Source organism: Dendronephthya gigantea, unplaced genomic scaffold, assembly GCF_004324835.1.
Source record: "Dendronephthya gigantea isolate DGI-Jeju-01 unplaced genomic scaffold, DenGig_1.0 000065F, whole genome shotgun sequence".
NCBI classification, from domain to species: domain Eukaryota; kingdom Metazoa; phylum Cnidaria; class Anthozoa; order Malacalcyonacea; family Nephtheidae; genus Dendronephthya; species Dendronephthya gigantea.
The window spans coordinates 286398-313867 of NW_021163075.1; the positions used below are offsets into that span (position 1 = coordinate 286398).

The 27470-nt window shown below is 35.2% G+C and overlaps 1 protein-coding gene across 1 annotated transcript; it reads right to left on the minus strand.

The window, feature by feature from the left end:
- Positions 1-665: 665 nt before the first annotated feature.
- On the minus strand, positions 666-18870 carry LOC114530737 (proprotein convertase subtilisin/kexin type 4-like). The gene is made up of 22 exons (XM_028552346.1): positions 18415-18870; positions 14491-14556; positions 13660-13686; positions 13147-13173; positions 12979-13044; positions 12295-12321; positions 12119-12184; positions 11324-11350; positions 11119-11169; positions 10303-10434; positions 9548-9606; positions 8844-8932; positions 8374-8552; positions 6995-7189; positions 6237-6343; positions 5581-5687; positions 4863-5004; positions 3479-3789; positions 2708-2809; positions 2465-2501; positions 1494-1626; positions 666-1384 (listed from the first exon to the last, which is right to left on the minus strand). Exons 1-22 carry the CDS (start codon positions 18520-18522, stop codon positions 845-847), a joined length of 2598 nt encoding a protein of 865 aa, XP_028408147.1. The 5' UTR covers positions 18523-18870; the 3' UTR covers positions 666-844.
- Positions 18871-27470: the final 8600 nt, after the last annotated feature.

Consider the following 27470-nt stretch of genomic DNA (forward strand, 5'->3'; position numbering starts at 1 on the left):
ACAGTTTCAGTGCCTTTTTTATTGCGGGTAAAATCACAATTGTCGCCATTTTACCGACGAAATTTCAACGTGGAGGTCTCGATCATACCTGGAAGAAAGGCTTCATATTCCGCCATCTTGGCTTCAAATTTTTCGCAGAGCTAGCGTTCCAGTCTTATTTCAGTTCACTGGAGAGCGTTCAGATATGTCTATACAAGGATTTTTTACCAAAGTTATCTTTTCGTGTGGATGAGTAGGGGTCTACCCCAAACTATTGGATTACACATCATATATGAACACTAGTCTAAATAATTCTGCACATGCCTTCATAGGAGGAATTGCACAAGTGTGTGGGAACAGTGGCGTAGCCAGAACGATAATTTGGGGGGCCCATATTCATATATTCGTGATACGCAGGTTTAATTTCTTTTCAAATCAATTTTTCTTTACAGTCTGTTAACATGAATATATGAATATGCCCCCCCCCCCGGTTATCAATGCTGGCTACACCACTGTGTGGGAATCATTTCATTAGGATGGTTGTCAGTTAACTAAAATTAACGTTTGTATTTTAAAAGTTCAACAGACGCGGTACTTTTGCGTTCATAAAGATAATTAAATGCTCCTGAAATAAGGATATGGAATAATAAAACAACCATTTTCAATTAAAACATTTATTTGCTTCACCATCATGATCAACTCTATTATAGCGATTAAAAACTACCAGTTTGACTATCACTATTATTTTTTAATATGTTATAAACGCGATGTCTATGTCTATAAAACAAATGTTTACGCCCTTGAGATAATTCCTTGTTATTATGGTTAATTAGCGTAAATCAGTTGTCTTTTTTAATGATGTGTTTTAACGAATCAATAGGTATCCCATTGCTTTGGCGTTCTTTTCTCCGTTGTCTGGTTGACAAATTGCATAATTTCCTGCGGTGTTAAGAGTAGCAATACGGGTACTACAATGTTGTTGAATACCCCCACCTCCCAGACCTATAAAGGAGTCAGGGGAGCCACAGTGCCTTTGCTGGTTTGCTATCAGGCCCAACCGAACGCGTACATTCTTATAGTTCGAGTACACGTTAAATCCCTCTCTGTTGCAGTGACGTTGTAAGGATGAGCGGTAGATGAGGTGCCTCCAATTTGAACGGCCGATGTGGGTTTGTTGATACCTGCCGTCTGCAAACAGATTATACAAGGACGATGCTCGATGTGTAAAAGATAAACCTCTGAGTTGACGACCATATTTCATGACAACACAAATTTCGTTGAATGAAGTTTTCCAAAATGTTTGTCCCTTGAATTCTGTGTTGTCAAAACCTCCTTTTTTCCCACGGTCATTATCATTGTAAGCGTTCTTGTTCGTCCAATAACTGGAGCTGTATCGGAACGTTTCCTAAAAAAAACCCAAAAATTATCGTCCACCCCGACTCTTGTAGATATAACTAATGAGAAAACAAGTTTATGCGCCGCAAGATCATGAGACATCGTGATTGAGTTATCACCTTCCTTCCATCAATTTTCATCACCATCGTCCACCCACCACCAGAACAACCTGGGATAGACGACATCTGGCAGTACACGCCCGTCTTTTGATTTTGCCCAACACTGATTTGGTAAAGACCACTTGTAGAAGAACTACAAAAAACCGACATCAATTATTATATTCAGAGCCGTAGCTGGACAGCTTAATTGGAGGGTGTATATTCATATATTATATACACAAGCGCAGGATATGAGCTAATGTGCAATCTGATTGGCTCTCTACTAGTCAGATATTCGCTCATATCCGTCTAGTAGAGAAACAAAAAAAAATGGCGGCAAGATTTGGGGAGTTAAGCGACGATGAAATTCAAGTTTTTCTTGATAAAAGTACACCAAAGTGCACAGAAAGGGCAACAAACTTTGAAACAAAAGTATTCAACAGTATGTTAAAAATGTAGGTTTACAAAATATACGGTTTCGTTTCTGTTTTTCGATATTAAAACGTTCGAAAAAACGCGATACATGATTTAAATATTCAATTTTTAAAAAAGTGTGCTCACTATATTGTTCACTCTCGGCATATATGACTAACAGCTAACTTGGCGCCTATCACTTCGTCGGCTATCAGTGCATATACGACTCTGGTTTGCAGAATAACTGTTAAATATTCACATGTTTACATATTATATACTGGAACAATAGCGCACAAAAGAAATGAATCTGACATAAGTCGTTTTAGAACAACCAGCAAATTTGTTTACATTTCGAGTAACCCAATTAAAAAGAATGGGTAAATTTCGACTACAGGTAAAAGGTACATTATTTACCCAAATGGTAAGTTCTAAAAATTTAGGCACTCTGGTTGGCTTTGCATGAAAATTTAAACACATTTGCCGATTAGTCTTAGACGGAATTCCTCCCTCCTTCGGCAGTTTGCATCGCCGGGAAGCAAATTTGGAAATTCCTCAACACCAGTGGTCATAAATCGTACCTCTGACTCTCCTTTATTTCTTTGCAGGAATTGAACACTGTAACGAAGACATTTAAAAGAGTGAACTATATTGTACTTAATTTGTGTGAGCTGTTGTAATTAGTATATACATGTATTCAGAGTGTCCCCCAAACCCAAAAACTATTGAAAGCACCTATTGTTATAACATTTGAATGACCTGCTTTTTTCAATTTACGGGTTGTTTATATAAGGAAATGTACGTATAATTGAAACTAACTATACCTCTGGGTTTTCTTTTCTCGTGCAAATTTCCCCTCGGTATTTCAGGAAACGACGGCCTTCGTGCTGTGCCATGTAGAATTAGAGTAAAACCAAACAGCCAGCCTAAAAAATATAATTAATATTAACGTGCACTTATCGCCTCGTACTGTGTGTCTCATGATCAAGAGTCAATTATTGCGCAATAGTAAGCTTTGTTTTAGTTATAAATGAATCTATTTCAAGTCAGAAACTAGTGATAATGCTCCAATTCCTTCCTAAATTTAATTTAATTTAAAACCTAAAAAGAAATTCCCAAAGTGATTTGGTTGCAAAATTTTGAAAAATTTAAAAAATATTATAGCACAATCGCGAAGCTTGCAAATTTTGTATAAAAATGTCTTTACCGCAAAATGATTTTCTTGTTGCCGATAGCTCATATCTTAAGGTCTGTTCACACAATAAAATTTTGTTGAATCCAATTTACTTCTGACGTATGAGATATATCGGCTATTTGGTGATGCCGTAGTGTACAATGACTTCAGTGAATTTGCTACTGATATACATGACATATCAACAGACTACAAAACATCCATCAGAAGTGAATTGTATCCAACAAAATTGGATCATGTGAACAGACCTTTAAATAATTTTTTTCTTCAGAGTAGTGTTATTTTTCATGTACATTTTCTATAAAGTTTCTGAATTCGTGTGATTTCATGCTGTTTGGCGTACAAAGATTCACATCCACAAAGATTAAAAAATTTAGATTCACAAAAATGTCATCAAATATACCTCCTTCTAATTCCGGGAACCTTCGAAGATCATTCCTAAAAGTTACAGTCCATGTTCCTTCTGATGATTCACCCCAGAAGTGCACACTAACTGTTTTCAAATTATTGTAGCGCCTTTGACCAGCATAGGCGTCAAGTGAACGAGGAAATATTACTTGGGACTCGGTTCCCCCTGGTGAAGTAATGTAAGCGCCAATCACACCACGTCTGAAATACTGAAGATCAAATCTTGCCTCGACATGTTCCAAATAATTGATCACTCCACCGCGACATTGATCTCTACCAACTTCAATATCAAATGAATTGTCTCTCCTTGAAAACAAAAAGAAAATCATAATTATACTCTCTCTTAGATAATATTGCCTTTTCAGGCCTATTTAGACTGCACGATAACTTGTATGCAATTATCATTCTGACGAATGCAAAAGAGTGGCAATGCCACAATCTCCATTTATATTGTTAAGGGTGAAATTCGTATGTGTCACGTTTGTACGTGTCTTCATACGTTCACATATACGTCAGTGTAAGACAAATCGCATATTGTAAATGGGCCTTTTAACAATTTAAACTGTTTCTAGGCAAAACCTCGGCCCCTGAAAAGATATTTTCTTTGTTCTGGAGTTGCACTTCCTAATACAATGTTTTATGCATATGTCCCTAGATTTTTCTGGTTGAGAAAGTTTAACGCCATAACATAGCGCCATATCTAAGTTTTGGCCAATTTTAAACTTTTAGGGAATTTTTACGCAAGAATCAATTTAATATAACAGCAACCAGGAGAGTGTATAATTTTTTTTGTTTTCGGCCAATCTCTTCAGAGTTGCAAAAAGAGTTCAACCTTCCTTCGGTAGGATTTCAAGTTTTGAAAACCTTTCTCAAAATTACGTTACAACACTGATTCAAGTGGCAACCAGCATGACAAAATATTTGTTTTTTTGGTACATGCATTTGATCAATTAGACTGTTCAACTTTGAACCTTCCTCACAAACCTCATTCAAAGCAAACCTTCCTCCGGGTGGCACCCGCGCACCGCAGCTTTTTTGCAAATCTGAATCTCCTTTCCCGAACTCGCGACCTCAAGCGAGGAAACGAAGGTCCTGGGGTATTCTAAACCGGAAGCCGGAAATCTTGCCTAATACTAACTGCGCATGTTTTGTAAACATTTGAAACTTCTCAAAACAAACTTGCAAACATTGAAGTTATTCAACAATATATATAAAACAATAAAAATTTTTTTGGAAAATATTAGTCGCGATTTTCTGTATTATGATTGACTAAGTTCAACTTGATTGCTCCTAATTTAAAAAAAATGTAATAAAAACTTTCGCAATGCGAACCATTTCCGTAGCAGCAGAAACCCAACCTTTTTACGCAATTTTCTTACCTTCCCAGCAATCTCTTATATCCACTTGCACCAATTTGAAGTTCAACTTCGCATTTAATCTGTCGTGGTAATGCACTGAATTTTCTAGCATTTTCTACCATCTGCGAAGCATTAAGAAATCCAAATCCAACCTTGTCACTCACTAAAAGGATTAGGCTTAATGTTATACTAATTATATTTTAGGCGGTTATCTGATGCAAAGCAAAGACCCTTTGAAAATATTTTCAAGTTTGTTTGACGCGGCTTCCTAATCATAGCTGTTAAAAAATAGAAAGCAAGTCTATCATTTTATTCAGCAAGCAAACAGAATGTTTTAACCTTAATACAAAGATAATGTTAACAACTACATACTCAGTGCATAATATTCAAGTTGACTCATTCCAGAGAGATGTTATTCAATTTTGACTTATCCGCCGTTTGAACTAAACGGGACTGATACAACCGGCCAAACAAATTAACGTAGCATAAATTTTGCAAAAACGTGAATTTTGAGCATATTTTTAGTGAACCAAGGAAACATCTGGAGGACAATTTTTAATGATCATGACGTCAGAGCAATGGATCTATTGATCAGGTAAACGGTGGCGATCGAAAAACTAGGCGGAAAGCGTCACTGGAAAATGAAAATTCAGCAAATGGCTTTGTTTATTATGGCAAATTTATTGGCTAACGTTTCGTTGTATTGTTCACAGCGTCTTGGAACAATTAAACTCAGTACCTCGAAATCCTGCTTTGTTTACGGTCCATTTTACACTTTTGTCGATAACATCACTCATACTGGATGCTACTATTAAGTGCTGTACTTGACGCCATGTTAAAGTTTTTCTAAAAACATGCAAATAACACGCTTGATCAGAGCTCACAAAAACTTTTTAATGCGTGGTGGTCGGGTGTGTTTTTCGATATAGAATTATAATATATATTGTAGAGTGAAATTATAATTATAGGCTTTAAATTCTCAATGCCAAAAGAAAAAGATACAGCAAATTTTTCAGCAAAAGATCAGAATTAGTAACGACTTGCATGCAATCATAAAATGAAATTCTACGCCAAAGCTGGTCGGGTGTGTTATTCGATATAAAATTATGATGTATATTTCATAGAGTGAAATTATAATTATAAGTTTTAAATTCTCAATGTCAAAAGAAAAAAGATACGGCAAATTTTTCAGCAAAAGATCAGAATTAGTAACAACTTGCAATCATAAAATGAAATTTCACGGTGGAATTTCATGGTGGAATTTCATGAAAATTTCATGAATGCGTGCATTGTTCTCAACAACCACCCCCACACATAATTCACACCAATTCATTATTTGTTTGACGACCACCTGCCCATCATTTCCAATATTGTTATACATGCAGTATATCTTACTTTGCTTCCAATGTTAGAGCAATAACGCCTGATACCAAAGCAGTGGCGCCTGATGTTGCACCAAATCTTGAGTCACAAGAATAATCATTGTAACTTGAAGCCGTTTCCTAAATATAATAAATGCAAGAATATTCACGCTTTCCCGGGAGTACGTTAGGGAAGCTTTCCACTGTCGTTAAAAATCATTTGAATGCTACTGATAAAATCCATGATTGAATGCATAGGGTTGTATTCTGTTCAAGGTTTGGTATGTTTATTCTGCAATAAAAATAATTATATAAAACTTGGAAGGTTTTAAGCTTTTACGTGCGTGTCCGTGCATACGCAAAACGTGAGAATGGAAAGCAGCCCTTAGGGAAACAATTCGCACGTTGTTTAAGGTATTGATCGATAAAATTTGTTCTGGAATGCAAGATAGCATGCTGGGACCAGTTCTTCAAAGCTAGGTTAGCGCTAACCCTGGGTTTAATTCATTGCTTAGTGCTCTTGTCGGTCCACAAAATATTCATAGAAAAATAAATGCAACTATGTAATGATGTACAACTATGGAAAGATTTTCTTTAACCCAGGGTTAAGCTAACTAGCTTTTGAACAACCGCCCCCAGGTCTGGTTTTGCCGGATTTAATATTGCGGTTTCTCCTTTGCATCATTATGGCTTTTTAGCCCTTGGAATTCTGTTTCAGAAACGTTTTGAGAAGAAAGTTTTCTGTTGGGAATTCTTTTTAAGATAAAAAACCTAAAAATCCTTTCAACTCACCAAATTAACACCATAAGCAGAAGTCATAACAGAACCGCATGCCTCAGAACTGGATAAAGGTTTTCCATATCGATCCACAGCGCCAACAGCGATGGTGTAGATGTTATTAACAAATCCATTAAATGCGCAACTGTCGCCAAAAAACCCACCATTTCCAGCAGAAAAAACATAAATTGAACCAAGGCCTCCTCGTCCCTTGGGCGATGAAAATATAGACAACAATAAGCAAATGATGTACAGGTTATCATGATACTACAACTAACAATATATTAATCTGAAAATTTATAGTGTGCATAATGGTATACACAATTTTCTCTGAGCCGTTGTAAAGCAGTGCGCGAGATAGGGAACTAATTCCGCGTGCAGATTTAATTACACCTGGGCGTCGACGGAACAATGCCGAACCTAAATTCGAGCAAATTCTTTGACATATAGATGTCGACATGTCGTATTGTTTTGTTGGTTATGCACATGCGCAAAAGTTGAGGGATTCAACACTGGTAATTATTAACAGCTTTCTGATTAGCTAAGATGAAAAGTTTGTACTTCATTGAGGACATCATCAACTAACTGTCACCTCGCTAACTATTTTGTGAAAACGTTTTATTAACTTTAAACAAAAATTGCCAAAAAGGGTTGGTTATTTCGAGAGGGTTATTTCGAGAAAAACGCCAATGCAATTACAGACTGAGCGGTAAAAGAAGAGCAATTTGTCATCTGTATACTTTGAAGTGTTTTCAATAGGTCAGTTTTTGTTTATTTGTTGTTTGAACTGTTATGTATGAACTGTTGAGAACGAAAACACAATAATCAAATCGAAAAAATCTTAAGAAATGTATGTCAGAGTCAGTGAGACTGAGTTTGAACGGACGTTCATGCAAGATCGGTCTCACCGCGGTTCGATATCCGTCAGACCTCGGTTCAACCGAGGTTTGACCTAGGTTAATCGCGGTTTTTGCTAACGGTTATTTCTAGACAGTACTTCATGTATGCACTGTTGTCTATTGGTGTAATGAGCTCGGAGCTTTGCTTGGTTTTGCAAAGACATAAGCGACTATGAAAGGCTATTGGGCCATTATATTGTTTTAACTTCAAGGAAAGTTTTCTGCCGAGTGAATGATGGTAAGTGGAAACTACCATAACCATCGACTTATTTAATAATACAATGTAGTTGATGCATAGCTTGGGGCCTTTTTGGCTTGGTTTGAATACATGCGAAGGGATTCTGTATGAATGTATTTCTAATATAAACTGCTTAACCGAACTTTCGCATTTGTATTATTATGCACTCTTTTTTTCTCTCTAAACCTGCTACCTACCTTACTTTCGCATTTCTTTTGCTATGCACTCCATTTTTCCTCTTTAAAACTTCCACCTACCTCATTTGCACCCTTTCTCAATGCCGCCAAAGACAGTGGTCCAGGACCGGCGATAACCAAACCACTATCGGGTGGACCCCAGCTGTTGGAGAATATATCAATTTTATGGCCATCAAATGGGTAGAATGCCTTTGCTGTATTACGGTCATTAGGCAAACCTCTGTCTATTAATCGAATACCTGAAATAGGTCGGAAATATTCAGATTCGATCCATATCTTTTTCCATTATACTTGCAAGAAATTAGTAAAACATGTGTGTCCTGACTTTTCTGCTAATGTTCGCTTTATTCATTATTTTTCTATGTTTCCACAGGGCAACCTGACGATTATACTAATAACTATAATATAGTTGTAATTACAGTAATTATCATATACATGTTCATTGCATGCTTTAAAATTTCCTCTGCCTGATTACTATAGACATGGTACGTTTTCAAACCTCACAAAAATTCGATGGAATGAATTAATACCTGCAACATTAGCTTCGTATGCCACACCAACACCACATATTCGATTGTTTGCAGCACCAGCAATTACACCAGCACACTTTGTACCATGACTTTATAAAAAAATGATTAACAGAAAGTTCAGGAGACGTACCATTAGTTGAAAATGCGAATCATGAATCTTTGAAGCATTGCTTATTATTTGAGTTAGCCCGTACTAATCGAAAGGCCATGTCCGATTGGTTGTCGCTAAAACAGCTAAATGATCAATAAACTAATACTTTGTAATACATGTATAACAATGCCTAGTTAATGATTACCAGCCAATTAGAAACCGATACACGGTTATTGTATTATCCACGTCATTGAAGAATTTGTATTGCATCAACAACGAAAGCTACAAGCTTTAACATTAAATTTAAACTAAAAGGGTTGTATTTGAGCAAAAAACACACTTTCAGTTTCGCCGTTAATATTAGGGAGCCAAAACATTTGCAAAACATATGCTGACCTTGCACAGAAAACGGAGTTAAACAGTCTGATAAATGCCGTCAGGCAGAATTTGGGTGTCAGTTTTTAGCCAAGGAAGCGACTGATAAATATTACTATATTTCTAAAACATGCAGATAATCATTTATTTATTTTAATACCACATGAATTTTGCTTGACAGGCATCAAATTCAAGAGAAATATTCTGTAAATAATTTGGATGCCAAACAATTACTTACCTGTCGGATGGCGTAGGGTCTGAATCCTGGTCAACATAATCGTAGCTTAATCGTGGGAGCTGAGAATAAATAAAATATTTATTGAATAATTTATAAATAAAAATAAAATAAAATGTTTAATTGCTTACTCAAGTTTTAGCCCTCAACAACAAGCGGGAATTTCGTTTTAGACCAATCAGCAAGTAAAACAATATTTCAGTAAGCTAATCAGAATGCATAAATTTTTATAAAAAGTACAATATATACCATTTTACATGAAGTATTTAAAATTTAGGCATTCTGATTGGCGATTAGTTTAAAACGAAATTCCTTCTTGTTGCCCGGAGCCAGAAAGAGAAGGGTAAAAATCTCTCTGGATAAGTTAATAATAAAACAATCATTGAACTTGGCTCTCACCCTAGGGGGAGGGCAAGGTGATCATTTGACCCCTTCATAGTTTGTTTCATACGATGTTCGCTTCACTCACTATAAGATATTCCTCTCGCCCCAAACCCTTTCTTTGACCCCCACGCAATTCTCCACCCCATTCATTTTAACCTTGCCCCGCTACTGGTTCTCGCAGTCACTGCTTGACGCGCTCGTTAAAAAATTAAATTACTATAAATAAATGAATTCCGAGAAAAGTTTCAAGATTTGCCAGAAAAGTGTCAAATTGCATTGAGACAAATTTGAAATCAGGTTTATCTTGAGAATAACGGGAGTTACCATGGCAGTTTTGACCAATATTTTTTTTTTCAAATATTAAACTCACTTACATAGCGACCTTCGAATTCCTTGTGCGTATACTTAATTCCATCGTCAACAACCGCTACGGTTATATTTTTTCCGGTATATCCATTCCTCCAAACATCATCAATTCGGTGGGCTGCACGGATTCGGCTGCTACCCTGCAAAAAAGAGATGTTTATGAGCTGAAAGGAAATATAAATATTACTTATTGGGGACTTAATTTAAAATAGCCCGCTTTATACTGGAGACAGATCATCCGTCTAGACGACTTGAGCAAGCCAGATTTGTCTGTGTGTAAACACGGGCAAACAGACGGATCATCCGTCAAAACGAATTATCGGCGTAGTTCGTCTGTTTAGACGAATTTGAAAGGGTAGTTTCTCTAGACGCATCATTCGTTTGTCGGTATAAACACCGGGTGGGGACGAACTACGGATAATATTTTCAAAAAACCGCGCTTGTGCACTCTTTACAAAATGAATGATATTTCCTCAATTAATTTTCTTTTACAAGATAAATGCTTCACTAATTACATTTTTGCCGTGATTTGAAATTTAGAGTTTCTTTCCATGAATATTCGTTCCCATATCCCGTGCACTTTCTTGACACGCGATTCTGTTTCGTCTGACATATACCGATATTCATCTACATAGACATAGTTCGTCTTGTGTTTCTACTCAGACGAATGATCTGTCAAAGGGATCATTCGTCCAGGCGGATAATTCGTCATTTCGTCTCTAGTATAAATCGGGCCATTCTAGCAAATTACAATGGTTCACTGATTCAAAATTACGCCTATATCGGAAGAGAGTGATTAAAAAAAACGAAAAAGCATATATTACCATATATTGTTGATATCCCCAATTTGGGTCATTGAATCTCGCCCGATTTACCTAGAAAAATAAATGAAGTTAAAATGTATATTACTTATGTATGCAAAAACACACATACTAACACATGGTATATGTATACAATGACTAATGCATGTAGAATTGCTTCCCTACCGCGGAATATAATGACTACAAAGAACGAAAGAGTATATATTACCCGTAGTTGCTGATTTCTCTGATTTCCCTACAGAGGAAGAAATTATAAATAAGATTGTATATTTCCTATAGTCTCCGTAACACACGCATATCTAACAATTATAGCTACCACGACCTCGAGTCGTGTATATGAGGTGGTAGCCATGCATATAAAATTATGGCAATCAGCCATATACGACAACATTTATATACAGTCTATGAATGCATTCACACACACGAGTTCATGTGTAAGGAACGAGAAGTAGTGACAAGGCCAGACAAGTTTATTTTTATATAATAATATTCAGTTTACGAAAATGTGCAAGTAAATTTAAAACTTTTAAACAAACAAAGCAAAAAATGCTTGGCATCCAAAAGTTTCAATCCAGATAGTGGTTTATTATGGACATGTGTTACAAATAGACCAATGGAAACGCAAGTTTACGAAAGCTTCAAAGAGATATATACGTTGATCAAATAAAATGAATCTTATTAATTTCAAATTAGTTTTTTTAAAGAGTATGGACAATGAAAATTTAGTTTCTATATTATTTGAAAGAGCGAATTACGATAAAAGTTCTATTTCAGAATTTGTGATATCATGTTTTTTTGATGAAATATTTAGACGCTCTAGTGACATGTTAAACTGATTGGACTTCACAAACGTTTTGCGAGATTACACTGACCATTCCGTGACAAATTTAAATACAGTTTCACCAGTTCGGAAAGCTATTTTATTATTGAAATGGACTTATTTCATTAAAAAGCCACAAATTTTGGGTCACTAATGGTTTAAAACATAAATTAGCCTACTTACTTGATTGGTGAATACAACGAAATGTTTTCCATTTCTCTCCACAATTTTGTATCCCCTTGGTGTACTCTGCAACATTATAAGTATACAGGTTATAGCTGAATATGGAAATAAACATCACTGGGCAAATATTAGGCCAAATACGGTGACCACAAAGAACGAAAGAGTATATATATTACCCGTTGTTGCTCATTTCTCTGACTTCCCTATAATTTATATAGAAAGAAATCAATAAATAAGAATGTAGCTACAAATATATTTCCTATTTATACTCTCTGCAGTTTATTTTTATAATAATATTTAGTTTACGAAAATGTACAAGTAACTTTTTCCCAAAGTTTTGAATTTAAAACTTTTAAACAAACAAAGCAAAAAAAAGCTTGCATGGCATCCGAAATTTTCCAATCGACATTAATCCTATCAGCACGACGGCAGCTAGGGTAGTAGTTTATTATGGTTATGTGTTACCAATAAACCAATGGAAACGCAAGTTTACCAATTAAAGCTTCAAAGAGATATGTTGATCAAATAGAAATGAAACTTACTAATTTCAAATTAGTTGTTTTAAAGAGTATGGACAGTGAAAATTTAGTTTCTATATTATTTGAAAGAGCTTCTAAAATTACGATAAAAGTTCTATTTCAGAATTTGTGATATCATGTTTTTTTGATGAAATATTTTGACGCTCTAGTGACATGTTAAACTGATTGGACTACACAAACGTTTTGCGAGATTACATTGACCATTGCGTGACAAATACAGTTTCACCAGTTCGGAAAGCTATCTTATTATTGAAATGGACTTATTTCATTAAAAAGCCACAAATTTTGGGTCAATAATGGTTTAAAACACAAATTACTTACTTGATTGGTGAATACAACGAAATGTTTTCCATTTCTCTCCACAATTTTGTATCCCCTTGGTGTACTCTGCAACATTAAGTACAGGTTATAAATGTGGAAATAAACATCACTGGGCAAATATTCGGCCGAATACGGTGACCACAAAGAACGAAAGAGTATATATATTACCCGTTGTTGCTGATTTCTCTGACTTCCCTATATAGAAAGAAATTAATAAATAAGAATGTAGCTACAAATATATTTCCTATTTATCGTCTCTGCAGTGTTTAACACACACACACACATGTTTAACAATTATAGCTACCACTAGAAATACATGCAGGCAGCACCCCTCACCAAGAGAATAATCTCCTCACGCCTAGATTAGCTATAACTTATGGAATGACTCAATGGCAAAGCGTTGATAGCCAATATTTTTATCATTTGTTACAAATTATATTCATAACATTGAAGGTGATGTCAGCCGTTTTGAGTCCATTTTTTACTGGCGTTTATAGACCCTATCAGCTTAGACAACTGTATAGAAAGAAATTATAAACAAGATTCTATATATTTCCTATTTATAGCCTCTGCAGTGTTTCTAACACATGGAGACACACACATACAAACACATGGTATATATGTACATTGACTTGCTTCCCTAAATAACGTGATTGAAAAGAACGAAAGAGTATATATTACCCGTAGTTGCTGATTTTTCTGATTTCCCTAAAGAGAAAGAAATTATAAATAAGATTGTATATTTCCTATTTATAGTCTCTACAACGTTTAACACACACACACGCATATTTATAACAATTATATCTACCACGAGTTCGAGTCGTGTATGAGATCGTAGCCAGATATGGCTATCAGCCATATATACGACAACATTTATATACACTCTATGAATGCATTCACACACACGAGTTCATGCATGTATAAGGAATGAGAAGTAGTGACAAGGCCAGACAAGTCTATTTTTATAATAATATTTAGTTTACGAAAATGTACAAGTAACTTTTTCCCAAAGTTTTGAATTGAGGTAAAACTTTTCATCCGAAATTTTCTAATCGAGATTAATCCTATCAGCACGACGGCAGCTAGGGTAGTAGTTTATTATGGTTATGTGTTACCAATAAACCAATGGAAACGCAAGTTTACCAATTAAAGCTTCAAAGAGATATGTTGATCAAATAGAAATGAATCTTATTAATTTTAAATTAGTTGTTTTAAAGAGTATGGACAATGAAAATTTAGTTTCTATATTATTTGAAAGAGCTTTTAAAATTACGATAAAAGTTCTATTTCAGAATTTGTGATACCATGTTTTTTTGATGAAATATTTTGACTCTCTAATGATATATTAAACTGATAGGACTACACAAAAGTTTTGCGAGATTACACTGACCATTGCGTGACAAATTCAGTTTCACCAGTTTCGAAAAGCTATCTTATTATTGAAATTGAATTATTTCATTAAAAAAGCCACAAATTTTGGATCACTAATGGTTTAAAACACAAATTACTTACTTGATTGGTGAATACAACGAAATGTTTTCCATTTCTCTCCACAATTTTGTATCCCCTAGGTGTACTCTGCAACATTAAGTACAGGTTAAAAAAATGGAAATTAACATCACTGGGCAAACATTAGGCCGAACACGGTTTAAAGAAACGACAACAATTACACCATGCACATAATTTCTGGGAAATAAGAGAAGAAATCAAGGCAAAGGTTCCGTTTGTCGACGCGAGATTGAGTATTTTATTAATTCCGTTGCAGAACGCCCATATATAACTACTACCTTCTTAATTCCGTTCCTGACTCGGCCCCAGCCGCTTCTATCCGTTTTATAGTAATTATTTACTGAGATTACTCTCCTTAAAACTTTCCTCGCCTTCCCAACATCCCTTGCAGCACCTTATAATCGCGCTCGCCCACTGCATCTAACTTCACGGAAGAGCCTGAGGAGGAAGCAGGTTCCGCTCTTCCATGCACGTCTAAGGGCTGCTTTCCATCGTCGCGTTTTTTTACGCGCGAAAAATTCTAAATGCTTCCAAATTGTTATTATTTCACAAATGGGTTAACAAATGCATACTAAATACGCGGAAAACCAAATTCTTCGATTTATTCGCCTGGAATTTTCAAATATGACATAAATTATAAGGTTTTGTACTTTTATACGTGCGTGTACGTGAATGCGTATGGAAAACGCGACAGTGGAAAGCCGCCCTTAGGGGGGGTAATAAATGGAAGAGACTTACGCCTGTATTCAAAAAGCTCACTCACACTCATACTCATCGAGTGTGACAAATAAATTTCGTTAATGCTGATCAATGAGAAAGTTTTTTCTGAATAAATGGAAAGATATAAGGTAAATCACTGAAAATCAAGCCCCTGTTCAGCTGGAAATACCGCCATTGAAACGTTATGAGAAGATTAAGATCTCCCACTCAATGAGTTTGAGTGTAAGTGAGCTTTTAGAATACAGGCGTTAGTTTCCCGCCTGTTTTAGAACGTGTTTGTTGACCTAGATGTTTAATATTAAAGTTTTAAAAGCATTTAAACTTTTATAAGTGCAACGTTTTAGACGTCCAAAAAACGCGATAGTGGAAAGCAGCCCTGACTACCAGTTTCTTAAATCCGTTCTACAACTCATGACTGATACAAACACGTTGTATGAACGTTCTATTAACGTTCGTCGAACGTTTGGATAACGCTATTTTTTAACGTTGGTTAAACGTTTTTTTGTGAACTCGTAGTAACGTAGTATTAACGTTACAGCCCGACGTTAATACAACGTCCGTATACAACGTGTTACGAAATGCGAATATTTAATGTAATTTAGCATTGTTAAGAATCAGAAGGTCAATATCGACAAGGAACTTACTTGGGGAACATGTCACTTATAATGAAGTGTAAAGTAAATATTATTATGACCCTTCGGAATCACAAAATGACTTTTCCTGTCATGAGGTGACCCATGAGCCCATGGGATTTCCTCTGAAACAATAGTATGTCGTACAAAGTACAAGTGTCACGACTCAAGAACATTATAAGTTCTAGGCGGATACTAGTTTATGTCAATCATTTCTTTGTTATATTTTGCTTGGTTAAGCACTTGAAGCCTTACGTCACTAAAAGCTTAATTCGATGAAATTATTTGTAAAATAGTTTATAAGTTGAGATACGGTTCACAGAGTCATAAGTTGATGATTGTACTTTAAGTTGATGATAAATATTTTAAGTTGTGAACAAGTTTTAACAGTAATCGATTAGGTAAAAGACCAACTTAATTGACTAGTGCGTCACCAGTCTTAAGTAAACAAAGTATGAGAGCTGGACCGAGCTTCTAACGCCAAACCACACTTACAACCTACAACGCTGAATGGATTGTGTGAATCACACCACCTTGCAAAGGGCGTCTTCAAGATCCCCTCAAATTTTATTATAAAAGGAGGCGCAAGCAACAGAACATTCAGTGGACTAGCGGAGTAAAAATCATATGAAACGTTGGAGAAGCTCAACCTGACAGAACAGACAGCCAAGACAAGAACAGAAAACAACGAGGTTCGAAAGGACGAAGAATCCGAAGAGAAGAGAAGAACGGAGAAAGAAGAGCACATTATTGAACTTTAGTAAAACCTTGTAAATATCTCTTACCTCGCGTAAATAGAAAATAAAAGCTACATATCAAACTTTCAACTCAATGTTCATATAACCTATTTTATATATATGCCATATCGGCCATCTCGCCGCATGGGTTTCATGGAAAAGAACATGTCATATTTTGTGAATAATGAAAAATCGAGAATCTCTTCTTAATCTTGTGACAGGTAAATGAGTACTTGGAAATTAAATTACCCTTTTCTTTATACAATCGACGCAGATAAGCTGTAAAAATGTGAATGTAAAATGCTTCAGTCGAAGACACATTTTACTTTGGTGCCCTTTGACCTTATTGGCTTATACCAACAAATTCATTGTTTGCGCAAATTTTCATTCCTATTACAAACTATATAAAACAATATTTAGTTACGTTGATGACCTTGGTACTTCAGTTTTTCCAACAGAAAAAAAATTTCAAACAAAACTAAGGTAGATTATGTTTAAAATAAAAGGAGATTTGTTTCTCGCAAGCTTCCAACGGAAACGAACTCGCGGTGTATGTGTGATCGCAATTTGAGCCTACGAATTTTATCGACTGGTCCCCAGCACTGACCATATGTGGTATTGACATATCACAGCATCGATTTGGATTTCGTGCGGTTGTTGAAATGTTTCTGTCGTCTTACTCGTCTATCAATCGTATATGTTAATATATTTATAATAAAACATAGCATTTCGGCCATCATCGCAGTATCGAATAATTGGTATCGTAACTATGGTTTACCATTCATGAACCTGTATGTTCGCAACTGTCTCACTATGACTCACAGATTTTCGCTAACTGAACATTTTTGGGTGATGAACGCACATCGCACATCGCACAGCGATTTCATAATAAATTGAACTTTAAATTCAAAAAACCGCAATGCGAAATGTTTGAACTGAATGTTAATCGCATTCCCATGATCAAGATTCAAGCATATATAGTCACACTCAACAAAAATGTAACCATGATCGAACGTTAATATCGGCTTCCAAACAACGTTGTCACAACGTGGCAATGCAACGTTAATACGACGATAATGTCACCCTGTGCGAACGTTAATCTCAACTTTCAACCAACGTTGTCACAACGTTGAAATGTAACGTTGATACAACGAACAATATCACCTGTACGTCAAACGTTAAACACAACGTTAAACCAACGTTACTGCAACGTCAGAACATAAGGATAACATAAACGTGATTGCCAGGTTGAGTCCAACTTTCAACCAACGTTGTCACAACGTTGAAATGTAACGTTGATACAACGAACAATATCACCTGTACGTCAAACGTTAAACACAACGTTAAACCAACTTTACTGCAACGTCAGAATATTACAATAAGATAAACGTGATTGCCAGGTTGAGTCCAACGTTCAACCAACGTTGATACAACGTGGTCGAAAGTGAATTAGAACAAACAACGTTGTGAGAACGTTGTATTAAGGTTTAGTCACGACAGTTAGCCAAAATACAACCTTTGGCCAACGTTGGGATAATGTTGTGAACAAGCTGGATACTCTCGCTTTTCCGTTCTACTACGTCCAATGACAACTAGAACTTTTGTTTTTTTCCGTTCTACAACTAACTACTACTTTCTTAATTCGTCTCTACAACGCGTAACTATTACATTCATTATTCCGTTCCAGTACACCTAACCATACTACTTTCCTTATTGTGTTCTAAATTCCTCTTTCGTCTTCCATGCCTGCGTTTCCTTATTTTCCTGGCTTCGGCGCGCGATTCTCGGTATTTCATTGAAAATCGGCACTATTATTGTTAATTTAAAGCATAGCCAACCTGTGAGCCGCGATTTCTATTATACTGCGATCCTTCATTCTCTCTTGATATACTTAAAAGTAGTATCATCCATACGGCGAGATAACCAACGTTAGTAAAAGCTTCCATACCACACACAGATGGTAAAATAATATCGTAGATCGCACAGATTTGTCTTATAATGCACTCTCTTTCCGGTATAATCTATGCCGACAATGCGTTTCAGCAGTGTATGGCAAAGAATGACCAAACTTGGGTTGACAACAGCTTTATGTTGCGAAGCTTCCCGATGTAATATGTCCGTTTCAGCAGTTCTCGGTATACAATGACCTAGGTTGAGCTGACGCCAGTCTGATGTTGGTCTGGGCCGCTGCCTTCTCGATGTAATATGTCCGTTTCAGCAGTTTTTAGGTAAACAATTACCTAAGTTGAGCTGATGCGAGTCTGATGTCGCACTGGGCCGCTGGCTTCCCCGTGTAGTGCATCGGTATCCGTTTAAGAAGTGTGTCGAAATAAAATTAATTGACTTGCATTTAACAGATGTTTTAAATCGCCCTGGTTTTCCAGTGAAATATAACCGTTTCAGCAGTGTAGTTATCACTTGAATATCAAGTTCAAGTTCAATTCATCTCTCACGAGTCACTCACTCACTCACTCAATATTTAACGTAGGCCTAACACGTATCAAGAGTATCTTTAAAAACGGAGGTTATTTCTTCGTTTTTAAAAAAATTCTCGTCCACACGAAGCGTATTCGAATCGTTTTTGCCCGTCTACACGTAAACGCTAAAACAAAGGGAATTTGATAGCGCCAAGCGTAGGCCATTATGCGCATTTCCAAATAATATGAGCGCGTCCAAACGATCGCAGGGTTCGAATGCCAATAATTTATGCGCGCCTTGATAACAACTATGTTAATTTGGCGGAATTTAAAAACAATTCCGCGTAGTATATTGCTTTGGGTTGGCTTTATGCTCGCTCTTTCTTGAATTAAAATGACTAGAAAATCAAAGAAACAACCAAATCTTCGCGGTCTACCTGGTGAGACGGCAGGCATCTTCAGTCACATTCACTCGCTTTTTTAAATACTCCCCGTGGAGGTTGAGCTAGTAACATGAAGCTGAATGCATGCTATATGAGACTTGAAATAGGCCAAAGTAAAACGTTGTAAGTCGTTGTTATGCATGCGAAATCCGAATTACAATCAGTAATTACAACAAAATATGTCATGGGAATTACGACCAAATACAACGAATTATGTTATTGGAAAACCAGTCTATAGAAGAGTACTAGCTGGGTGTCCAATGTGAGGTTAGTTTGAAGCGGATACCGCTGTCGTTTGTTTATTATGCAATGACGTCATACAAAACTGGCCTATTATTTCTTCGCTAACTTACCACGCTGCCACGAGTGTTCCCTGGTTACATTGGAGCGTATTATTCTCGTTAACTTGAATTAAAAATTATAAGTGAAATGCTGCGAGCGAATACACGTAGTGCCTTCCCCCAGCCATCACTTGTGTATATAGTTTACTGGATAGTAATGACAATATTGCGTGTCAAAAAACTTGATCTTGCTTATATTATGATATTAAATAAGATATTACTATATATGATACGTGTTCTCAAAAAATCATCCTGACAGACAAAAATCGCTTAAATCAAGACGCACGTCAAGAATGTAGGGTTCATGTTTTATTAGGTTCCACTGAACTTCCCTACTGGTATTTTTGCATAAGAAATTCCGAGATATTGTGCGTCTTCTTACTTCCCTTTAAGTCCTTTTACACTGAAACCGTAGCACGTTTTTTAGGACAGTATCCATGCAACGATGATAGACGCTCAGCAAGCTGCATCATTGTCAAGTGGAGAGCTAAAATATTTAATACAGAAACAAATGCCAAACCTGGTTTCGTCTACGCGTAACGTGTTCCTTTGGAAGAATAGAATATATTATATACATAGCATCATGGAACAACGAGTGAAGCTAGGATGGTTTTGCCCAACCAAGTCTCTGTAATGCAATACCATTCAGTATCATTTTTAGTTTGTAATCTGATTGCTATGCATATACACATTAAATTTCTTACACAAATTGTAATATAGAAAAATATAAGTATTAATTTTAGGGTATATTAAATTAATGTATAGACCTGTATCATAAATGCACCTTTTGTATTATAGACCAACTTTTTATTTAGGCAACAAAAAGGAAATTTCTGAAAAGTGTATACTAAATTTTGTAAAATTACCAAGTTTGGCTTAAAAATATTGTAAAGTGCGGAATATACAGCCATGCAAATTTGGGCAATTTTGTATACTTTTTTACTATGGCCTGAAGTGTGTAACTAAAGTAATTAAACGGTTTCAGCCGTAGTAAAAAGTATACAAAATGGGCTACTTCGTATGGCTATATTTTCCGCAATACTTGACATTTTGAGGCCAAACTTGGCAATTACATTAATTTCGGTATGCTCTTTTTAGCTGTGATGATTTATTTCCTTCTTGTTGCCTAGATCGTAAGTTGGTCTATTATGCAAAAGGTCCATTACATGTAAATAACATATGTTAGCATTCTGTTACACGTTGGAAAACATATTGATCCTGGGCGTGCAATGTAAGATACCACGCATGCATGCAGCATAGTTATATCACGCGAGATAATATATCTACAAGGGTTTCGAATTTTTTCATAGCTGGCAGATAAATTGAGCAAGCACGTTACTTAATTAGGTTAGTATTAGTAATTCGAGAAGTTGCAAAATCACAACATGGCCAGATATCATAACCTCCAGAAAAACAATTTTATTCCAGCTAAATTGGACTAGTAAAGTAGCTTACTGAAGTAGCTAGCCGACTAAATCGCCGCTTCCATAATACGAAGGTTCAAACTTAAAAGCCGAAACTACGCTTACATAAGATATCATTCACTGAATTTATATAATGTAGAAATATTATATACGAACTGCAAAATTTGTCATTATATTTAGCGGTAAATTCCTTGGTTGTTATTTCTGGCCATCATTAATTAGGATGTTATTTTCGATTGCCGGACGTCTGAAACATGGTGCGGAGATAACATTCACGTCGACTCGACAATTCCTGATAGTAATAAACAAATATAGCTACAAGAGTTGTATCGCAAATTATGACGCAACTTTTAATCTGATCTTTGACAGGAGGTCAAATAACCACTGTGATGTTAGCCGCGGATTCGGCCTCAGATTCGGCCTCAGATTGGGCCTCAGATTGGGCCTCACATTCAACTGTGTTCAATCATTCAAAAGTAGAATTTGGTCATTTAATAATAACAGGTTTTTTAGCCATTTTTTCGTTTAAACTTTAAAATTACGAAGATGTATAGCTTATTTATGCATTGCTAGACTGTAATTAGAACAAAGCAGTCGATTTTATACAGATTTACAGAGTAAATTGATTATTATTTTTGGGCACTGTGTGAGAAGTGATTGACCCGCATAGATATGGCATACACTATAATGTTTTATTTCAATTCCTGTGTATACGTCTATATTTTACAGAAAAATACGGCCTTACAAATGGCGTGCATCGTTGGGCTGCACAGTCACAACATACTCGGGATTATTTGCTTCCTTTCTCAAATTAAAAATGTCCTTATGATATAAATACAAAAGACTTAACTAGTATATGATCCTCTCACCGACGCTATCAATGTTACAATTTGCCAAAGTCATTTGCTACAACAAGAATTAGCGTAGATGTGCATACAAATCAAACGTACTATTGCCATATGACAAACAATGGTCCAACGAGGTTAGGATTACAAGTTAAACTCGGCGCAACTTTCACACGCATATATAAGGCGCTATTATACGAATCAAGATCAGGTTACAATTGAGAAAAGTACTTAATATTTAGAGGTTGGTTTCTTATTAACTGTGCATACAAATGTTCTCAAATTTTAGCATTCAGTACATTACTGTACGATCTTTCTAATGACACCTACGTTTTTGCGGTAAAAAGAAAAAAAACGAGCGTTTTTGCGATACATTCGGCTTCCATTTTTGACGTATTATTGCGTAATAATAAGAGCGCAGAAAAACTAAACTATTGTAATTCTGAAACATAAGTTGTAATATTAAATATACTTTCCAATGGGTAAATGAATGTCAAGACAGAATGAAGCGAAAAAATCCATGTAAGACATATATAAGACGGTATTATACGAATCAAGATCAGGTTACAATTGAGAAAAGTACTTAATACTTAGAGGATGATTTCTTATTAACTGTCCATACAAATGTTCTCAAATTTTAGCATTCAGTACATTACTGTACGATCTTTCTAATGACACCTACGTTTTTGCGGTAAAAAGAAAAAAAACGAGCGTTTTTGCGATACATTCCACTTCGATTTATGACGCATTATTGCGTAATAATAAGAGCGCAGAAAAACTAAACTATTGTAATTCTGAAACATAAGTTGTAAAATGAAATATAATATCCAATGGATAAATGAATGTCAAGACAGAATGAAGCAAAAAAATCTATGTAAGAGACTTAAAAGGGGCTATTATACGAATCAAGATCCTCTAAATATTAAGTACTTTTCTCAATTGTAACCTGATCTTGATTCGTATAATATCACCTTATATATGTCTTACATGGATTTTTTCGCTTCATTCTGTCTTGAAATTCATTTATCCATCGGAAATTATATTTCATTTTACAACTTATGTTTCAGAATTACAATAGTTTACTTTTCTGCGCTCTTATTATTACGCAATATTACGTCAAAAATGGAAGCCGAATGTATCGCAAAAACGCTCGTTTTTTTTCTTTTTACCGCAAAAACGTTGGTGTCATTAGAAAGATCGTACAGTAATGTACTGAATGCTAAAATTTGAGAACATTTGTATGCACAGTTAATAAGAAATCATCCTCTAAATATTAAGCACTTTTCTCAATTGTAACCTGATCTTGATTTTCGTATAATAGCGCCTTATATATGTCTTACATGGATTTTTTCGCTTCATTCTGTCTTGACATTCATTTACCCATTGGAAAGTATATTTAATTTTACAACTTATGTTTCAGAATTACAATAGTTTAGTTTTTCTGTGCTCTCATTATTACGCAATAATACGTCAAAAATGGAAGTGGAATGTATCGCAAAAACGCCCGTTTTTTTCTTGTTACCGCAAAAACGTTGGTGTTATTAGAAAGATCGTACAGTAATGTACTGAATGCTAAAATTTGAGAACATTTGTATGCACAGTTAATAAGAAATCATCCTCTAAATATTAAGTACTTTCTCAATTGTAACCTGATCTTGATTCGTATAATATCACCTTATATATGTCTTACATGGATTTTTTCGCTTCATTCTGTCTTGAAATTCATTTATCCATCGGAAATTATATTTCATTTTACAACTTATGTTTCAGAATTACAATAGTTTACTTTTCTGCGCTCTTATTATTACGCAATATTACGTCAAAAATGGAAGCCGAATGTATCGCAAAAACGCTCGTTTTTTTCTTTTTACCGCAAAAACGTTGGTGTCATTAGAAAGATCGTACAGTAATGTACTGAATGCTAAAATTTGAGAACATTTGTATGCACAGTTAATAGGAAATCATCCTCTAAATATTAAGTACTTTTCTCAATTGTAACCTGATCTTGATTCGTATAATATCACCTTATATATGTCTTACATGGATTTTTCCGCTTCATTCTGTCTTGAAATTCATTTATCCATCGGAAATTATATTTCATTTTACAACTTATGTTTCAGAATTACAATAGTTTACTTTTCTGCGCTCTTATTATTACGCAATAATACGTCAAAAATGGAAGCCGAATGTATCGCAAAAACGCTCGTTTTTTTCTTTTTACCGCAAAAACGTTGGTGTCGTTAGAAAGATCGTACAGTAATGTACTGAATGCTAAAATTTGAGAACATTTGTATGCACAGTTAATAAGAAATCATCCTCTAAATATTAAGCACTTTTCTCAATTGTAACCTGATCTTGATTTTCGTATAATAGCGCCTTATATATGTCTTACATGGATTTTTTCGCTTCATTCTGTCTTGACATTCATTTACCATTGGAAAGTATATTTAATTTTACAACTTATGTTTCAGAATTACAATAGTTTAGTTTTTCTGTGCTCTCATTATTACGCAATAATACGTCAAAAATGGAAGTGGAATGTATCGCAAAAACGCCCGTTTTTTTCTTGTTACCGCAAAAACGTTGGTGTTATTAGAAAGATCGTACAGTAATGTACTGAATGCTAAAATTTGAGAACATTTGTATGGACAGTTAATAAGAAATCATCCTCTAAATATTAAGTACTTTTCTCAATTGTAACCTGATCTTGATTCGTATAATATCACCTTATATATGTCTTACATGGATTTTTTCGCTTCATTCTGTCTTGACATTCATGTACCCATTGGAAAGTATATTTAATTTTACAACTTATGTTTCAGAATTACAATTGTTTAGTTTTTCTGCGCTCTTATTATTACGCAATAATACTTCAAAAATGGAAGTCGAATGTATCGCAAAAACGCCCGTTTTTTTCTTGTTACCGCAAAAACGTTGGTGTCATTAGAGAGATCGTACAGTAATGTACTGAATACTGAAATTTGAGAACATTTGTATGGACAGTTAATAAGAAACCATCCTCTAAATATTAAGTACTTTTCTCAATTGTAACCTGATCTTGATTTTCGTATAATAGCCCCTTATATATCTCTTACATAGATTTTTTGCTTCATTCTGTCTTGACATTCATTTATCCATCGGAAATTATATTTCATTTTACAACTTATGTTTCAGAATTACAATAATTGAGTTTTTCTGTCATCTGGTTATTACGCAATAATACGTCAGAAATCGAAGTGGAATGTATCGCAAAAACGCCCGTTTTTTTTCTTTTTACCGCAAAAACGTTGGTGTCATGAGAAAGATCATACAGTAATGTACTGAATACTAAAATTTGAGAACATTTGTATGGACAGTTAATAAGAAACCATCCTCTATGATTGTAACTTGTTCTTGATTAGCATAATGGCATCTTATATATCTTTTACGTAGATTTTTTGCTTCATTAAACCTTTCAGTTAAATTTTGAGCATCTTTGGCTATATATTCAGTTTGATACCATAACTAATATTATAATTGTCTAATCTCTAATGTGTCTAATCCTTTGAATAAATGTGTCTTTTAATTAAGCAGGCATAATGAGATCATCTTTTTTCGCATTTTGTTCGCTTAAGTGCGTCTATTTTACATGTCATCACTGTTTTAATTGCTTTATTTTAATAGCACGTCAACCTTCTGTCTTCTGAGTAATCCCTTAATGCCTAAGCGCAGGTTCCATCGTCTGCGCTACAAACTGCATCAAAACACGGCACAGCACATTGTATTATTTTGTAGAACAATGAAATCATACCTTCATATAAACAGAAGTTTTAACTTCAATGCAGTGGATGGAATAGGCATGCATTTTGTATGAAATGCATAAATTTAAATTGCACAATTAGGATGATAACGTGGGTATATATGTCAACACCATGTAATATTGTAAGATGTTTTTGCAATGAGTCGTTGCTGTTGCCCTGAAACATTCAGCGTGTAACGTCTGCGTCTTCAACTGATGTGTACTTTTGGATAGATGGGAAAATACTGTTCTAAATAACGTTTGAAACGATCTATATATGCGTGTGAAAGTTGCGCCGAGTTTAACTTGTAATCCTAACCTCGTTGGACCATTGTTTGTCATATGGCAATAGTACGTTTGATTTGTATGCACATCTACGCTAATTCTTGTTGTAGCAAATGACTTTGGCAAATTGTAACATTGATAGCGTCGGTGAGAGGATCATATACTAGTTAAGTCTTTTGTATTTATATCATAAGGACATTTTTAATTTGAGAAAGGAAGCAAATAATCCCGAGTATGTTGTGACTGTGCAGCCCAACGATGCACGCCATTTGTAAGGCCGTATTTTTCTGTAAAATATAGACGTATACACAGGAATTGAAATAAAACATTATAGTGTATGCCATATCTATGCGGGTCAATCACTTCTCACACAGTGCCCAAAAATAATAATCAATTTACTCTGTAAATCTGTATAAAATCGACTGCTTTGTTCTAATTACAGTCTAGCAATGCATAAATAAGCTATACATCTTCGTAATTTTAAAGTTTAAACGAAAAAATGGCTAAAAAACCTGTTATTATTAAATGACCAAATTCTACTTTTGAATGATTGAACACAGTTGAATGTGAGGCCCAATCTGAGGCCCAATCTGAGGCCGAATCTGAGGCCGAATCCGCGGCTAACTTCACAGTGGTGGTCAAATACATTACCGGTGCTTTGGTTGCGAAATGCTGTGAAGTGCGGAAAATACAGTAACAGTCTTTAATACAAAGTGTTCGATCGTACGAAATATCTTTTTTATTGCGTGCACAAATTGTTTGTATTGCTTGCGTATTTTCGGCAAGAGGCTGTTAACAACAGCTAGTACTTTTTTGTGGACATCCTGTAATTTAACAAACAAATGTTTTTAAATTTAAGCAAGAATTCCAAAGTGATGTCCGCATGTGAACAAACGCTTCCTTTACACTTGATTTTAGAGCTTCTACACTTTAAAAATACGATGTGTTGTCTGAATATTCAACAACTTATTCCTGATTTCTTGGAACCGGGACAATGGCAACGGTATCCGTTTCAAACTCATTTTGTGAGCAGCTTTAAAGTGCATTAGATATTTTATCAATAGAAACCAATGCTTTACTACAACTGATATGCGACTGTTTATTACTCAATAAATTGGGCTAATGAACGAGAACTAAAAACGTGCAAGACTTTATATAGCTACAATTTTAAGATATCTTTAAGTCCACAATACTTGTGACTATATACTTGAAACCTATATGTATATACAGGTACTTCAAGTCTTCAGATGACAGGACGCGAAAATATCATCTGCCAAATGTATTGCCAAATATTTATAGAAAAGTCGTGTTCTTTCCCCAATCTCGAATAGTCGTCCGTTGATTGTGGTCGAGTCAAGGAA